This window comes from Pezoporus occidentalis, unplaced genomic scaffold, assembly GCF_034315485.1.
Source record: "Pezoporus occidentalis ecotype Australia unplaced genomic scaffold, CSIRO_AGI_Poc_V1 ctg58, whole genome shotgun sequence".
In the NCBI taxonomy this organism is placed as follows: Eukaryota; Metazoa; Chordata; class Aves; order Psittaciformes; family Psittacidae; genus Pezoporus; species Pezoporus occidentalis.
In genome coordinates this window covers 1,974,833-1,993,915 of record NW_026915921.1, presented here as the reverse complement: position 1 = coordinate 1,993,915, position 19,083 = coordinate 1,974,833, and the positions used below count along the sequence as shown (strand labels likewise).

The following is a 19,083-nucleotide window of genomic DNA, read 5'->3' as shown; positions in this document are numbered from 1 at the left end:
TTTTTACATTTTCTGCTCTTGTTCCCAGGAATTTCAGTTTTGCTGGTTTTATTACAACTTCACACTTGCTTGAGAATTTATTTAAATACCTATACTGTATGCACATTTCAGGTGTTTATTCAATAAGTAACTGCTACATGAGTAAATCATGCAGTAATGCTCAGTATAGGAGAAATCATTACAATGGAATAAAAGGATAAGAAAAAAAAAAAGAGTTGTGTCGCCAACTGAAAAAGCATAGGCAGGAGACAATGTGAAGCATTGGGTTCCAAAAATATTCTTCTATCATTCCAAATAGACTGTTCACCCTTTAACACTTCCATTAGTCCTCCTGCACCAAAATAATTATGAATATACCTCTACAAAATGAAGGATAGGCTACTAAGAGGATATATTTACGCCAAGCCTTTGGTATTGACATTCCTCCAGTGAGTGACAATCGGTTAATGCCTTCATATGACCTACCCGGTGAACAAACTGATTACAGCTTTGTAGTTTTTAAGTGAAAGTGTTAAAAGGAGGTCAAGCTCTCCAATAGAGGTGTGAGCTGCTGACCTTTCCATTGTTACTAGCTGAGGATGGAAAAGTAGAAGACGAATAAGTAGATGAATCCAAGTCTGGGCCCTCCATGGAAGAGCTCTGAGACATGTCGAGCCCCTCAGTAGAAGGGGATCCCCCCTCTGCCCGTTGCACACTTACAATTTCAGAACTGTCCGAAGGGGTTACAGCAGAGTCTGGACCTTCTGTAGTAGTCTGAGAGCTATCACTAACTGGTGAGGAAGCTTGTGTGCCATCATTCAGGTCCATAGTGGGATCTGACTGGACAGCACTGATCTGGCTGGAGCTTCGACTAAGAACATCATCTTCTTCTCCTTCAGTAGCTGTACTTGTCAAATCACAGCTCGAGAGGTCTACAGAGTCTGACTGCAATGTATGTTGGGAACGTGGCTGCTCAGTGATGATATCATGTCCAGTAGGATCAGCTGAACTCCCTACTGACCCAGCTGTTGATACACCTGATGAAGAAGCTAGTTCACTGGTTATCTCACCCTTCATAGAAGCTGCAAAACACAGACATTTATGAGTCAATAAAGTGTTTAAACTTGTGTTTCAGTTGATATGGACACTGCATACTAAGCCATACATTAAACTAGGCTAAGGAAAGCATATAACTAAACAGTTAAACTACAGGCAGGGAAATAAACATATGTAAAATGCCATTCCAGCTATACCAGTAGCTCAATAGGACAGCCTATTGATTAAAAAAAATCCAGGCAGTCAACTTTATTAGGAATGTATATGTTTTAGACCCAGGAGTATTTACAGTTTCAGTTTTGCTAGCCTCTCTTTTGGTGTCAGTCCACTTCCCAGTGACCATTAACATATCACTTTTACATTTTAGACAGAGCAATAAAATAATGGATTTGTAATATGACACAGGCTGACTGCACTGCTGGAAAGCCAGCTACCTGCAAACGATGCAGCGCTGACATCTGACCGGGTTTCAGGATCATCCTCCAAACCTTCTTCTTCACCAAGAAGTATTTTACCTGAGAAGTAATGCAAGAAAAACCTTAAGTATTCCAAAAATATAGTCACCTTGAAATGCTGAACAGTTGAAGTCAGTTAGATGTGATTATTATCTAAAATTATTCAAATAATTTTTCAAATCTATGACAGACAGCTGATGGAAAAGAGAAAAGAATGAAAAAAGTGAGTATCCAGTCCTTCACCATCTGATTAGGAGAAAGACAGCAGTGACAAGGAAATGCAGTTAAGTAATTTTATTTAACAGTGTAACCATTCAGGACCTATGATCTTATTCATTCTAGCTTATTTTTGTTGACTATGTTTAAGATCCTATTAACTTCAAGTATGTCCCATTGGCAACTGGATGTCTGCCCTCAAATCAAAAGGGCATTAAAGCACTACAAGTAATAGAATACATAACCTCTTCCTCCTTCAGGCTATGAATATTATCAAAGGCTACTTGCAGTCTGGGGCTTGGAACTCCAATAACAGAATGGAAAATGCCTAGGGGGAAGAGCAGCACAGACCAGAAACACAGGACAGCATATCTGGGACAGGGTGATGAACCATGGACAACAGCCAGGGACGAACAAGGCAAAAATCTTCAGAAAGTATTTTGCCACAGGAAAAATGAGAACCACTTATAACCTAACACAATCATCACAGAATTCTCTTACAGAATAGTACCCATATTTTAAATATAGGCAGTGGAAAGAGAAAGATACCTGCAGATGCACACTGCCTGGGAGCAACCAAGGACACAACTGCACTGAAAGGTCTGTAAATGGGACAGGATACAGAGTGCAGCGAGAGCTACTGAGGCCATCCTTCTGGCTCTCACATCACTTGCTGAGACATTAGGATTCATAACAACCACTTTAAGTTATGCCTGTTTTGCCATTTAGAATGAGCTTCACTGGTAGTCTAAGATTCACTACACAAAATGTTAATGTTTTGATAACTCTAGGTGAATTCTTTGGCATCTAATTTAAGCTACCAGGGGATAAAAAGCATTAACATATTTTTCTATTCATTTCTCTATCACAACTGCTTTCATACATAGTAGTAACACTGTAGAATTGCCTTGCTCCAAAAAGTATCTTTTACACTATTCAAACCTGTAAGGCCTAAAAGTAACCATGACATTACCATGTATGCTCTACATAAAATAACACCGATTGAGAGCTACAAACTCCTACGAAAGAATGAGTAAAATACTGCTTAGAGCTCCCAACTAAAAGCATTTTTCACTATTCTCTCATATTTACATCCATCTCACTGAAACAAACCAGGATATTCTTCTGCTTTCCACAGCTGATCACCTTTAAAAGCAAGTGGAAGAGGAAAGACTCTAAAAAACACTTGTTAGGCACATTAGGCTTTGCATGTTCATGAGTATATAAGCAAGCTGCATGATATTCCCCATTATTTGGAAAAAAAAAACCAAAACAACAAAGCCCAACAGTTAAGACGCAGAACACAGGTTTTCATTTCAGCCTTTTCTGCAATTTCCTGCAGCTGAAAGATAAACCAGTATAGGTCAGTTGCTCAAAACTAAAGTTGGTCTGAAGCAGTAAGTCTGAAAAGACATGGAATATCCGAGTTCTTATGTTAGGGTCACAGGTTTCCATAGATAAGCCTCTCCTTACACTCGTACACACAAAGGTGCATTACAGCTAGAGAAGCTTCACCCACAGCCAACAGCAGAAGCCTGCTACTCTATACGTAGTAGTCTGCAACACAGCATCAAATAGGAACTGGGAATAAGTTTGATTTTCCCCTCCTTTCTACAACACAGAGCAGCAGGAAATGAATAATTCATAACTTGAAATTCAACCTGTACGAAGCATAAGATCATGAACACATTTTTTCAAACTCATTTAGGCCATTATTTTAGACCACAAAATCTTCATACAATGATCTTGGGAGAGGAAAGAAGCTGATAACTCATACGTTTTCCCACTGAATGAAGAAAAGGTTAATGCTTCAACATGCACTTTAATCGAATTTGCATTATTATTAGCACTTCAAAGTTACACTGAAGACTATTAATGATTCAGAATATCAAAATGATGATTTACAGTTTTTCATTTCGAAGTTTTATGTGTCATTATTGTGATCTGCTGCATTCTGTCTCGCCTTTGGATGCTCCAGGAGTATCTACTTTCAAAACATCCTCTCCTTCACACTATTGTTTCTAACCTAGAAATTATCACTGCATTCATAAGCACTATTTCATTGAGCTCTAACCACTGTTTCACATTTTGGTATATTCTTTAAGCATTAGGAGATTCTTTGCTAAGACAGCAGGAGGTATTTGGTAAGAGTGTAAGCTAGTTGCTGTAATGGGCATTAAAGTTTGTGTATTCTTATTTAGTCTTATTTTAACTCCAAGTTTTTCTTTTCAGCATTGTACATGTCTCCTTGCTACGCTTGCACTAACTGCACAATACTCATACATAGTTCCACTGCAGTAGCAAAATTTCTGAAACAGGCAATGAAACTGTTACACAGCTGTAACTAGAGTGATTCTAGTACTGATATGATTGGTTTTTAGCAAAGTGTAAATGTATACCTAGCTATTCAATACTTTCATACACCAAATGGGAAAAGAATCCTTCAGAACGATTACTTAAAATCCTGCAAAATTAATTACCTATTGAAAGAAATGAAAATATCCACACTAAGACACAGAGTACAGAATTAGAGTGAACAGCAGAAGAAAAAAAAGCATCATATCAAAGCATGCAAACATACACATGCATTAAAGAATTAAAAAAACAGGCCTAACCAAACCAGGAAGGTTAACTATTTTGTGAGTTACATTAAATGTTAAGTATTACCATCAAAAGGAAAAATGCCCTGTTCAGAGGTTATTTTTAGATGTGCTCTTTAAAAGCAAAAATCGCATCAATATTCATCACCAGAATTTTGCCAGTGAACTACAGCAAAACAAAATAATCATACTGCTTTGAATAATTTTAGAACATCTTAATTGCAATATCAGAAATCACATGAGGAAAATTTACACTGATTTAGGCTCAGTTGATAACACAAAGGCAACTGTGAATGACGACCAAAGCAAGACAATGAAGTGGGGACGAGGAAGAAAACAAACCCGAAAAAAAAAAAAACAAACCAAAAATCAGAAAGGAATGCAATTAAAGATTTGGTTTTGAAAATAATCACCTTTAGGCTTTCTTGCAAGAACAGGGCTGCATGAAGACCCCCCTCCAGCTGCAAATCACAGAAAGTAACACATCAGGGCAGAGACAGAGCTGCTGAAATCATGAAGGAATTCTAATAGCCACAAATGGGAAGGAAAAAACAAAACCAAAACCAAACCCCAAAGCCAGGAAGAAACAGCAAACTTGCTGCTTTTGAAGTTTTTGAGATCATTCACCATCAAATGATGTCTTATTTTCTATGCCACTTGTGCAAAGTTTGTTTTTTAAAATACATGCTTTAAATTCCACTCCTATGATTGCCTTTGGCTAATGAATTACCTTCTAATAGCAGCTATATTAGAATGATCTGTTAAGTCAATACAGGAGTCCTTACAGGAATCCAATCAGAGATTGAGTCTTTTGAAACAGGTCATTAGCAATTAAGAGAGAATTTTAATAACATGCATTTCACAGGCTAGAACACTGACAGCTGATTTTAGCAGTTACAGGTAAACTTAAGTCATGCTTTAATTTCATGCTGGGTTGGTATTCAGCAAGAAGCTCTCAGTTAATATAAATTCTGATTAGATCAGCTTTTTATGAATCACAGTTGTCAGCTGCTTGGTGAGAACAGTAATTTTGTGAGGAAAAAAATTAAATCTGTCACCACAGTTAACTTGTTCGGTTTAACCAAAAAACCCCATCAACATGAACAGTACAAAATACTTTGGAGTTTGTCTTAACTCAATGGATGTATACCCACTTAAAGGAAGGATGGAAAGAAACTAACTGTACCTGTGCGGTGAAGGGTGGGGGGAGAGTCATGCAGAACTTTACACATTTCATTTTATCCTTCATACTTTTGGCTAACACTGAGAAACAAAGCTGGTGGTGTATGTTTATCTCCTTTTACTTGAATTACCAGAAAAATACAGCTTACCTATAAGTTCCACTATGCTCCCGCTGCGGCTCCTGCTGGCACATTCATCTTTGGATACACTGACCTGTGCAATGCCCCCTGAAGCAGTCAGGGCATGAAGAAGTTCAGGTGGTGGTGTTCTAAAGAGCTGTTGTAATAATTCTAAAGCTCCAGTCACAACATTATGGTCCTGATGCTGGGTGTAATGCAGAGTCAGTTCATAAACCTAAAAGTCAATGAAGTATTGGAGTTAAGTCTCTATGAAGACATATTACGTTTCTTCTCACATACCACATTTAATTTTAGTAGTGCATTAAAAATGACTTATGTTTCCTATACCTAATCTTGACCACACCCTTCCAAGGAGAAAATGTAAATTAATTGTAGCCATTTAACTGCCTTTTTGGTAGAAGCCTGTTGTTTCTGTTTATTTTTATAGAAGGAGGAATTACATCAAAGAACACCATAATGAAGTTCTTTAGATACTTTGGGAGCACCTAACAAGCACTGCTGCATTTTCTCTGGAATCTCTGCTCTTTACTCATCAGTAATTCCAGTCTCTAGACCAACTATCTATCACTTACTAAGATGAACAGGAATTTGAGAAAGTAATTCAGAATTCACCAAACTAGTGCTGTTTCATACATGAAAGATCTATTTCTTTTCCTTGCAAGCAGCAGTCTTCAGATTAAGATTATTATTCATATTTTACCTGTATGAGTTGTTCTGGTGAAGGCGAAATCTCTGTTTCTTTTCTTGTTACGCCAAAACTGCCTTTCAGACTGGTATCCTTTACTTGTTGTTGCAATAAAGGTATAAGATACCTTAGTGTAAGTAGAACACCCAGGATTAAAAGAGTAGGATGATCATCTTCTACAGGAACCAACAAGCCTGGGGGCAGAAAGTAGATGAATGACTTATTGACAGTGGTTAGTTTCAATACAAATGTTATTTCATGTGGTCCATAATAGCTTTTTAAAAACAAACGAAAACCATCCAAATACCTAGAAGCAACTTAAGAATGCTTTCTAAATTCAGACAGATTTGAAAATATGCATTATTTAATATTCCTGACAATCACTTAGGCAATGTGGGAGAATGGTCAGAGGACCCTGTCTCACCTTCCCTGTCAGCTACTTCTTTCACTGAATAAAAACACACAGAAGAATTCTTATTCGTAGTACCTGATGCTGCCTCCAAATGATCAAGGCTGTCTTGCTCCCCTCTTCACCTGCTTCCTCTCTTCACTTAGCAGTTTAATTAAGGCCCTCACATACACACTACTACCCTAATGAATGACATTCACACTTTTGCCTCCTCCCTCAAATACTGGGACCTTTGTTCCATATACCTACCTGCTAATCAGAGTCAAACCCTAAACATATTAAGAACAAATATATAAGAAAACACTACCTTGTATTAAAAAATAAAACCCCAGAATCCATTAATGGATTTCCTATTAGTGCTCCTGTCTGAATTCAGTAGTGTTGCCAGGACATTATAAAACATCACCTTTGAGGTAGCTAAGAACAATGTGTGCACAAAATTCCACCATTTTCAAGTCACACAGAGGAAAGTCACTATGGAGCACCTGAATTTTTCACATTCTTAGAAAAAGCAAGGCTAACACAATAATGCTTCATTCATCTGTTGCCCTTCCTTAGCTCTCCTTTTGCAATATAGTCTACAGAGTAAAGAACCCCTCAACAGTAACAAAACAGGAAAAAAAAGTTTCCACTCCAACCCAGGCATGAGCTGCAAAACACCCCAAGACAATGCAAGCTTTCCAGCCGAAGAAATATAGAAGCAACAGACACAAAGTTGTATGTTTTTAAATTAAAAAAGTTCAAATTTAAAACAAAAAAAAAATTTGAAAAGTAATAAAAATCAATTTCTGGTCTAAGTTTTCAACAAAGACTCTACATGGTGGTACCTCTAAAAAAGGCTACAGGGGATGCGTTCATTGCCCAGAGAACAGCAGTCACACTGTCCACCTCAAGAACTCCTACCCTACCAACCAAGCTCCAAGCTGCTGAACAACGCTAGTCTTCACAGCTTCCTGAGCAAGCCCTTCCAGCATCCCTCAACCTCCTCATTTTCCAGCAGGCTACTTGCTTCCCTAGCTTTGCCTGCTTCTTTTCAACACTACCGAATTAGCATTGCAGCACATGGATATAAATAGCTTTAGTCATATCTTCATCTAACTTAACACAAAATAGAGAAAGCATTGGCAGTGTAACTGGTATCCTTGCTTCGCCTGAAAACCTCTCACATATGAAAAGTACCTTCCATGGAAAAAAAATCATGTTACTTACAACTAAAGCAGTATCTTTTTTTCCTGAATCTTACCTAGAAGTACATTCAATAACCAGGCATAAAAATACTGTGTTCTTCGTGAATGCTGACAGATGCTCACTGTTGATCCTGCCGCTGTTCGACGGATAGTAGGAGAACTGGATTTTAGATTAGCTATGAAAGCCTTCAATAAGACCTAAAAACAAAGATACACTGAGTTTTCATGAGAAAGACAGAAAGGAATTAAGTCAGCAAATGTATTCTTCATTTGCTCAAAGCATTACTTAATGTACATCAAGTAAGGGCAACTTTGGCCTCAATTCAGACTTGCACCAGTAACACTGCTTTCTGTAACATCTGACTGATAATGCTGATAGCTTACTGTGCTTTGAGACAAAACAGGGAGCACTAATAGGTTAAAGAAAGATACCTTAATCTCATTGTCATTTGCAAAATTGCCAAATGCTGCCATGATTTTTGGTATTGCTGCAGCCAGCGTCTCTTGTACCGACTCCTCGGGTCTCTTACTTATTCGTGTTAGACAGGGCAAAAGGTTCACTAGGTACGGCCTAAGCAAGGCAGAGGAGAAAAACTAGTTTGAGATCAGAACCACTGTACCTATTTAAACATTTTAACATTTTTAACTCATACTCAAATTCTGCAGTATTACTAAATGGTAGAAAAAGTACCTGTTAGCTGCAAAGAATGTAGAAGAAAAAAACCCAACACAATACTCTTCTGAATACAATTTGTGGACAGTAAGGCAGAACTAAAGAATACACTGAAAAAAATACATGTCATTGTCTTCACAATTTTTTCCCTCTCTTCCCCCAGAATCATGTACAACACAATTAAAAGTCTGATAATAGAAAATCAGCTAACGAAATACAGCAAAATCAGAGAGAAAAATGTGACAGGAATTCTTCCAACCTCCCAATTATATATTTAAAACTTCAGAACAGTAACATCTTGTTACTGTGTTTACCTGCACTTTTGAGGCCGAACTAGATGGGCAAGCTCAGCAAATCGCCACAGTGCAGCACGTAGACTTCTGGAAGCACCATTCTAGACAGAGTATGTAATTGTTACATTTCATCAAGCAAAACCATTTCCTAAAGAATACCTATAATATACAATAGCACACAGTTTTACAGAATTTACTTAAAAATATAAAAATGTAAGGTGTCTGGAAGTCATACTTTTCCTTTAGCCTAAAGGAAGGCAAGTCAGCTCTATGACTGGCTTCTTTTTTCTAGCTGGTATTAGGAATTTTCCAAGTGACCCAAAATGAGTAACAAGGACATGAAGAAAGAAAAGCAAATGTCTGAAATCTCCACTCTGCTGAAATCAGCTCAAAATACCACAGAGAAAAACATCAACCAACAAAGAAAAACTGATGATATCAGAGTCTAAAAATCACTTGAACACTTGCGGAGATCTAAATGCAGCATCAAATTGACAGCAGTGGAGACATGCAAATAAACAATGCTCAGCTCCTGAGCACACCAAAGAAAAGAATCCCACATATTGACCTGTCTCTTTTCGTGATGTCTTGTATCCTCAAGTTTGGTATGTGCTTATCTGTACTGACACCTTCAGTTGAGTACCTGACTTAAACCCAGAACATTCAGACCTAATGACTAAGGATATAGCACAGCTCTTTCGTATTGCTGGAAGTACAGAAAAACTATGGAAGTCAAGAGATGCCTACGAGAAATGGCACACCTAATGGAGTTGGAACCTAACCAAAATGCCTCTCAAATCAAGTCTCTCTGAAGAGATAGATAAGAAGGTTAGAAACTGTCATTTCTTTCTTATTTCATTTAGCTGGCATATCAAAGGCTCACGGCCTTCTTAGCATGACAAGCAAAATCTTGCATCTGAATTACAAATTGTGCATTTTTCAGATTAACAGCCAAACAACAGATTCTGGCACGGCTCCTAAAGTGATCCAAGTGATGCACAAACAAGATTCAGTCTGCTGGGTGCTTCTGTTATGCCTATTTCTCTTGCCTCTGCCATGAACCTGAGAGCAACAGACGAAGCACATGCCACCTGAATAACCAAATATTTCCTCCTGCACCTGGTAATGGCATGCAGAAACTTTAGAGCAAGTTTTGTGTATCTTGGTAGTTTTTTTAATTAGAATCATAGAAGCACAGAATCATAGAATCATTAGGGTTGGAAAGGACCTTAAGATCATCTAGTTCCAACCCCCCTGCCCTGCTGTGGGCAGGGACACCTTACGCTAAATCATATCACCCAAGGCCTCGTCCAACCTGGCCTTGAACACTGCCAGGGATGGAGCATTCACAACCTCCCTGGGCAACCCATTCCAGTGCCTCACCACCCTTACAGTAAAGAATTTCCTTCTTATATCCAACCTAAACTTCTCCTGTTTAAGTTTTAACCCATTACCCCTTGTCCTATCACTACAGTCCCTAATGAAGAGTCCCTCCCCAGCATCCCTATAGGCCCCCTTCAGATACTGGGAAGCTGCTATGAGGTCTCCACGCAGCCTTCTCTTCTCCAGCCTGAACAGACCCAACTTTCTCAGCCTATCTTCATACAGGAGGTGCTCCAGTCCCCTGATCATCCTCGTGGCCTCCTCTGCACTTGTTCCAACAGTTCCATGTCCTTTTTATGTTGAGGACACCAGAACTGCACACAATACTCCAGGTGAGGTCTCACAAGAGCAGAGTAGAGGGGCAGGATCACCTCCTTTGACCTGCTGGTCATGCTCCTTTTGATGCAGCCCAGGATACGGGTGGCTTTCTGGGCTGCGCGCGCACACTGAAGCTGGCTCATGTTCATTTTCTCATCCACCAACACCCCCAAGTCCTTCTCTGCAGGGCTGCTCTGAATCTCTTCTCTGCCCAGCCTGTCGCTGTGCCTGGGATTGCTCCGACCCAGGTGTAGGACCTTGCACTTGGCATGGTTAAACCTCATGAGGCTGGCATCAGCCCACCTCACAAGCGTGTCAAGGTCCCTCTGGATGGCATTCCTTCCCTCCAGCCTGTCAACTGAACCACACAGCTTGGTGTCATCGGCAAACTTGCTGAGGGCGCACTCAATCCCACTGTCCATGTCAGCGACAAAGATGTTGAACAAGACTGGTCCCAACACTGATCCCTGAGGGTCACCACTCGTTACTGGTCTCCAGCCGGACATTGAGCCATTGACCACAACTCTTTGTGTGCGGCCATCCAGCCAGTTCTTTACCCACCGAGTGGTCCATCCATCAAATTGATGTCTCTCCAATTTAGAGACCAGGATGTCGTGTGGGACAGTGTCGAACGCTTTACACAAGTCCAGGTAGATGACATCAACTGCTCTACCCCTGTCCATCAGTTCTGTAGCCCCATCATAGAAGGCCACCAAATTGGGCAGGCAGGATTTCCCCTTAGTGAAGCCATGCTGGCTGTCACCAAGCACCTTGTTGATTTTCATGTGCCTTAGCATGCCTTCCAGGAGAATCTGCTCCAAGATTTTGCCAGGCACAGAGGTGAGACTGACCGCTCTGTAATTCCCCGGGTCATCCATTTTCCCCTTCTTGAAAATGGGGGTTATATTTCCCTCTTTCCAGTCATCGGGAACTTCACCTGACTGCCATGATTTCTCAAATATGATGGCCAGCGGCTTCACAACTCCATTCTCCAGCTCCTTCAGGACCCGCGGATGGATTTCATCAGGACCCATGGACTTGTGCACGTTCAGATTTTTAAGATGGTCTCGAACCAGTTCCTCTCCTACAGCGGGTGCAAGGTCTTCATTCTCACAGTCCCTGCATCTGCCTTCCAAGACTTGGGTGGTTTGGTCAGAGCCTTTGCCATTGAAGACCGAGGCAAAGAAGTCATTCAGAACCTCAGCCTTCTCCAAATCCTGTGTAGCCAGTTCTCCCGAGAGCTTCCTGAGGGGGCCTACATTCTCCCTAGTCTGTTTTTTATTTGCTATGTACCTGTAGAATCCCTTCCTGTTATCTTTAATACCTCTAGCTAAGTTTAATTCTGACTGGGCCTTACCTTTCCTAACCTGGTCCCTAGCTTCCCAGACAACATCCCTGTACTCTTCCCATGCCACCTGTACTTGCTTCCACTTATTATAAGCCTCTCTTTTCATCTGAATTTTCCTCAGGAGCTCCTTATCCATCCAAGGAGGTCTCCTGGCCCTCCTGCTGCACTTCCTTCTGGTTGGGATGCAACAACTCCTGAGCTTGCACCAGGTGATCCTTGAATATCAACCAACAGTCTTGGGCCCCTCTGCCCTCTAGGGCTGTATCCCATGGAACCTTCCTAAGCAGGTTCCTGAAGAGGCCAAAGTCTGCTCTTTTGAAGTCCAGGGCAGTGAGCTTCCTGCATGCTCTCCATCCGCAGGTTCTCCTTGATTAGGCGGTCTGTAACAGATCCCCACAGTAATGTCTCCCATAGCTATATTCCCTTTAACCCTGACCCACAAACTCTCTGTGGACTGCTCACCTGTCCCCAGACAGAGTTCCATACTCTCCAGCCTATCCCTAACATAAAGGGCAACTCCCCCTCCCCGACTGCCAGTCCTGTCTTTCCTAAAGTGCCTGTAACCTTCCATTCCAACACTCCAGTCATAGGAGCCATCCCACCATGTTTCTGTGATGCCTATTATATCATACCCCCGTAGACGTGCACACATCTCTAATTCCTCTTGTTTGTTCCCCATGCCACGGGCATTTGTATAGAGGCATCTGAGCCGAGCTCCAACTGAAGCCGGCTCATTGGCTGGAACGGCTGGGATATCTCTACAGTGCTCCAAACATTTATTATAGGTTCTGGCAACTGACTGGGTGTGTTGGGATGGAATGATGCCCCCCTCGCCCAACACATCTAGTTTAAAGCTTCCTTGACCAGTCTGGCAAGAAGAGGCCAAAACTGCTCTTTCCTTTCTTTATCAGACCAGCTCCACCAGCCCCCACTAGACCTGGCCTACAAGCTTGGGTCCCGTGTTCAAGACACCCAAACCCCTGACTATGACACCACCCTTTTAACCAGTTATTAACCTGGCTAATCCTCCTAGCTTTTTTTAGGTCCTCCCCTGTATCCTGGAGAATTGATGAAAAGACCACCTGAGCTCCAGAGCCCCTAACCACCTCCCCCAGGGCTCTGTAGTCCTTCTTTATGTTCCTCAGGCTACTACTATCTATACCCCTGCACCCACCTGTATCACCAGGAGTGGGTAATAGTCTGTGGGACTTAACTAGAGCAGGCAGCCTCTCTGCCACATCCCCGATTTGTGCCCCTAGTAGGCAACACACCTCCCTTGAGATGGGGTCTGGCCAGCAGACGAGTGCTTCTGTCCCTTTCAGTGTAGAGTCCCTGATTAGCTAGATGTGTGCTCCTATAGCCTCAGAAATCTTGTATAACACTGAGGTAACACAATAAAGATAATCATACAGGGCCTACAAGTAGTCCACATCTAACAGAAGAAAAGCTATCCCATTGATTTTGTTATTTATTTGATTTTCTAGAGTTCTCTCATTCCCAAAGAAATACATACAAAAAGCAACAGCATTACTGTCTGACAACATACATATTTTCTCTTTATACAAGCCTTGCTATACATTTAAGGATGCAAGAGACATGATTTCAGTGATGCTGTCCTGAACACAGCACTTGTCTTTTGTAGTCATATACGTCAAAAAGGCTGTTACTAGAATTCTTCCTATGGACAAAACTAAATTGTGACTTTCGATGCAAAAACCCATGCTCCAGTGTTTTTACCTATGCTTCTTACAAGAGCTGTAAGCACACATCACACATTCACAAAGTAGTTAAAACTTGTATCAGGTCACTTCAGGTCTTGATCAAATGATTCCTCCAAGAAGTTATGTCAAATTAAGAATGTCACTGTCCTCTACCTACTTTTCACCACCTTTTAGCTTGAAGTTATTCTTTCCAGCTCAGTCAGTGGAGCAAACATCATAAATATGCCTTATTCTTTTGAGTGCAGAATCATGAAGGTTAACTCAGACTGCTGCTCACACCAAATGCTCACACATTTTCTGCCAGATAAGCTTTCAGGAGTGGTTAAATCTAAACAATGAAACCAATAGCAAGGAACTGGGTAAATTAATACTGTAAACAGTCACAAATCCTTCCAAAGTGAAGCTCTGACCTTGATCTTAAAAGACATACATGATTTAATCACATTCCAATATACTAAACCAGCTACTAAATACCATACTTCAGACGGACAGGAAAGAAACTCACCTTTTTAATCTCTTTATACAGTTCTAATTGTAACCTAGGAAGATTGGAATCCATCAAAGCCTGCAATAAAATGCATTGAGAACATACTGTTATCAGAGAGAAGGCACTTTACAGGAACAATGTTACACTTGCAATAAAACAACTTCTAGGAAAAAAAAAAAAAAAGCACAGAACCATCTAACTGCCCCTGTATTTTTTGGATGTATAAGCAGAAAAGTGCTAAATATTTAAGAAAGATGCCTTTATCTTTCACACAAACATAAAATAGAAACACAGACAAATTCCACAAACTCTTAACAGTTACTTGCAGTTAATATTAACTGCTTTACCCATTCTACCTAAAAAAGGCCATATGGGATCAGACTACAAGCAGAGCCAACCTAATGCGCTTTCTGGCAGTCTCCAGGAATAGATACTCATGAATAGAATATTAAAACACAAAAATAGTATTCACAAACAGCAAGAGGTATTCCCTGCTATACATCCCCACCATCAAGTAGCCTCCTACTACTTCTCAAACTGAGGCTGCATTTGTACTGTTACCTTTAACAGCCCTTGAAAAACCCTTCTTTCTTGAATCAGCCTGTTTTCTGCCTCCATGTATTACCTACCACAGGGTGCGCTGGACACCGGAAGTATTGCATCCCAGGATTTAATCAAGCATACTGTGAGAGAGCATACACTGTAGTTTGAACCTGCAGTCTGGCTAAGACGTAGGGTTTGAGAAATGAAAGTAAGTGCTGAGAAGTAGTAATTTTCTGTTCACTTCTACTCATTAATTCTCCCTCCATCTTTAAAGCAGCAGAGAAGAGAAAAAATATGAAAATAGTTCTGCTACATGTAATCCCTCCCTCTGGAGTATTTTGTATGCTATGATTACTCTCTCTCTTCTATAGTCTTCCTAACACATACTATTTATGAACATTTCCATCAACACTTCCTAAGAAAAAAAGAGAGCTTCATACAATGTGCAAGTACCTACACTGGGGATTAATACAGTGCTATCGTGTTCAGTATTTCATTCTTTATTCCTTGCCCAATATTTTTTTTTAATTTTTCATCTGCCTTCTTGACCACCAACCATTAAGATCACATCTACACAGGCTTACTCATACTGACTGCAGAATCTTACATGGCGCATACTGATGTAGAGGCCACAACTGTTTCAGCATGGTCAGTAAAGTGCCTGTGGCTCCTCCAGACCATAGTTCTCCTAGCCTAAAACTGTATTCCCCTCAGTTATATCAGTCATTATAACAAATTGGTATTACCATCCCCAGAAAAATCTTACCTGTTTTATAGTTTTATGTTGCCACAAGCACCCCTACTATTAAGTGCAAGTGCTGAGATGACAGTAGGTAAATCTCACTTCACAAAACTTAGTGACTTTATGTGTTCACCGTACTTGTACGCAAGTATACCAAGTGACACAAAAAGGCTTGAGCTACTATTTGACTTCAAGGGTAAGCTGTCCTTGTAACACACTCAACTGGAGCAACCCTTTTTACTAGTTTATACCTATATTTTTAGCAGGCTAGAATCTAAAAAGACTACGCTTGTAGTGTTTTCCAACTGGAATGACAACTCTAAATTACTACAAATAATAAAACCCAATTACTGAGACCAACTGTACACCAATCTGTGTGAACAGTCCCACCAATATCATTATCACACAGAATACTACAACACTATATCTCAGTTTCAGAAACAAGACAGTTTGGGCAACATCTTAACTGCAGAAACCTGGTTAATTCCCAATTTGGTATTTTTTCTTTTAAATAAAGTTATCACCAAAGCTATTTAAACTTTGAGCCATTTAGCTGTCTGTCAGGTTCTGATGGGTAAATTACATTTAAAGATGACCTACAGAGTCTTTATCTAAACGTACTTTCTATTTTAGTTTACAGCCTTGCCTATACAAGTGTTTGCATTTTTATTATTTTAATGAGCATAAACTCCAGACAGACACACAGTTACACAAGTAATGCTTACATGTATATTCTTACATTTAAAGAGAAAACATAAAGCAACTTTTGGCAACAGAATTGGTCTCTAAAATGCCTGAGGTACTAAAAAAGCTGAGCATTGACTAACATGCAAGTTTAGGAGCCTGATGCTTCTGTTCCACTCATCATAAGCAGCACTGCTGCTACTTGCATGACCAAAAATAAAACTGTGTATCTTTTTGTCTCTGGATTTATACACGAGAGAGCATCTGCCTAAAGACGAGGTTGCTTCCACACAGCATAAAACATAGAAACAGAATACAGATTATGACCAGCTTTGTTAACAGTCAGATACATATATGTGGTTGGAACATCGTAACTACTACCAACTTCACAGCTGGGACCAACTGGCAAGCTTAACAACTTACGGAAGATTCCATCATTTAAAAACCACTGTAATCTTAAAAACAAAAGAGTACCATTCAAAGATTTGAAAGAAAAAAATTAAGGTTGTTCAAGTGATCTTGAAGCATGCCAGAAAACAATATGAAATAGATCAGCGAGTTAAAGAGTTTTATATCAGGCCTACAGAAGAGTTTGCTGAAAAGAAAGAAGGAAGCTTACATTCTTTAGAATAGTTTCAGAGCATCTTTTAAAGTAAATTAAGTTACATAATGGTGTATGCAATTCATAGAGTGCTAAACTTCTGCAAATAGGAAAACATTTAAATCAGAATGAATAGATCAAAGTGCTACATGGCAAAAAAAAAAAAAAAAACAGGAAACACTTGCACTTCCTTATTCCCCATCTTTGTGGAATATACTTCATTACCAGTAAGCTTTCTCCATACAACTTTCAGCTACAAGCTCAACTCCCCAAACTTAATTCATTCAGAAAGCTGCAAATAAAACTTAACTGAGAGAAATCCCTACAGCAAAAAGAAAAAAATCCCAACATTTTGTTTGCTTGCTTCTGCACACCCCTTCATGCTAAGGAATATTATTTGCATTTTTCTAAAGCGCTTGAACTTTGCATCAACTAGATTCATCATGCAGGTCAAGTATTGCAGAAAACAGGAAAAGAAAAATGGTAGGTGAAGGTAAACCCATCCTGGCAGTAGCAGCTCACAACAGTGACTCAGAAGGTTCATTTTAAGAGACTCTGAATCACAATTTAGACCTTGCCTGACCTCATATGAATGCCCACCTACTGTTCTCCAACAAGCCCTTCATTCTGGATCACAGTAGGGTAATGAACACTATCCAGAACACTGTATTTATCCTGATTGCTGCCTAAAAGCTCCACCCTCCAAAGCTAAGCAAATCACACTACCTGAATTACAGCATACTACTAGTTTGGAATGAAAAGCCGCTACATCCTTTAGCCAGCTTTTTAATAATACTTGTACCTTTCCTGTTAAGTACCTTTATGTTTACAGAACATTACCAGAGTATTCCTCCTATAAACCAAGATGATTTTAGACAAGCCCATGCTCTTGTTCTGGTTAACTAGAAGAGAATAAAGTTAATGAACAACTGAAGCAAAGAGTGATGAATGGCAGGAAACAAGTTAAAATAGCTTAATCTGGATATAAAAAGCTCTCCTAAGAGTGCACATAGAATTTAATAGAAAAGCTTGCTTAACCTCTTACATTATAAGACACTGTTAACAGTCAGAGTAGCAACTATAAGAACATCAGGCTGAATTAATACAGGACACTGCATCAAGAAGAGGTAAAACCTGGCAGTACAGTATATAGAAGTTCTCACTTTAATAACTTTATTAAGGCATTCATCAGCAACCATCCGGACATCAGATTCCGCATCCTCACTGCAGAGCAGAAAGAGTTCCATAGCAATCCCCAGCAGCTTCTGAAATTCTGGAGAATTTCTAAATAAACAAAACATTAGAAAAATTACAGTGTGCATTATGAAAAATAGAATACAAATGCTATTTTTGAGGGGGGATCATAATCCAACTATACATACATTATACGTAATTACACAGAGAAGACTTTCATTGGATTGAAGCACTTCATTAGAAATTGGGATATCATTTACCTGCTCTTTCCTACATGATCTGGCAAGGTATCTGACCTCTGTGCCTTAGTTTGGCTGAGATAGAAGAATACCAATGCTTAAACAAAATTACTTTGGGTTGGTAAAAAGAAATTGTGCTATTCCAGTTTGAAATAGAAGTTGAACATTTTAAATCAGCAATTACCAGGAAGCCCCCAAATAACTAACACTCCAAAGCAGCTATTTGTATTGATGCAATTAAGACATAATCTTACCTTAAAGACTGAGCAACTATGTTTTCACATATTGTTAGGCAATGATTTACTCGATCTTTCTTGGTAGTTGAAAGTTCTTTCTTTCTAAAAGAAGACAATGATAATGAGTCTGAGATCAGACTTGAACAGTGAGCAGAGACCAGTTAAACATCTGCTAGAGTAGTGTCTAATGGTTATACAAGAATAACATGCACTCTTCTGGTCATTATATAAACAGCCCTATACCAACTAAGCGTAGTCCCAGCACTTCATATACTAACTGCTGCTGAGAGCATGCAGGCACACAAGCAAAGGGAAGGATACAAAGTGGGAAAAGAATGAACAGGGAGTACTGTATCAATTCCATAACTTTGAGTGAAGAAATATTTGGGGAAACAAAACTGAAGAATGGAGTCCACAGAAAAGGAAGGAAAAAGAGAAGCACTTAGAACAAAGCTAAAATAAACAAATAGAAAGAAAAAGGTTGGGGAAAATAAGCCATGAGAACAACTCTTGAGATTAAAAATACCAACTTTAAGATGACCTTCCTCACACATAACACCTGAGATTTTTTTTTTTGGTCTGGCGAGTTCTTGAAACTTAGAGTTCTACTTAGTCAACCATTCTGTATCTGAACTGCAATTCTATCATATGCCACATTCCTCCAAGTAGTTTTGTAATTATAAATGTAGCAAAGCTCTTGGCACAGTGTATG

At 39.6% G+C, this 19,083-nt stretch overlaps 1 protein-coding gene across 2 annotated transcripts in view; it reads right to left on the bottom strand.

The window, feature by feature from the left end:
- The window catches only part of HTT (huntingtin), an 83,904-nt gene that overhangs the window by 58,991 nt on the left and 5,830 nt on the right, over window positions 1–19,083 (bottom strand). Inside the window, exons 2-12 of one of the 2 annotated variants that reach the window (XM_062638724.1) lie at window positions 18,390–18,473; window positions 17,866–17,986; window positions 14,151–14,210; window positions 8,897–8,976; window positions 8,342–8,480; window positions 7,966–8,107; window positions 6,329–6,507; window positions 5,638–5,842; window positions 4,720–4,767; window positions 1,470–1,550; window positions 700–1,061 (exon numbers count right to left, since the gene is read on the bottom strand). In XM_062638724.1, coding sequence (XP_062494708.1) covers window positions 700–1,061; window positions 1,470–1,550; window positions 4,720–4,767; window positions 5,638–5,842; window positions 6,329–6,507; window positions 7,966–8,107; window positions 8,342–8,480; window positions 8,897–8,976; window positions 14,151–14,210; window positions 17,866–17,986; window positions 18,390–18,473 — 1,501 coding nt within the window. The remainder of the gene's footprint in view (window positions 1–699; window positions 1,062–1,469; window positions 1,551–4,719; window positions 4,768–5,637; window positions 5,843–6,328; window positions 6,508–7,965; window positions 8,108–8,341; window positions 8,481–8,896; window positions 8,977–14,150; window positions 14,211–17,865; window positions 17,987–18,389; window positions 18,474–19,083) is intronic. The other variant, XM_062638725.1, reaches the window with a different exon arrangement.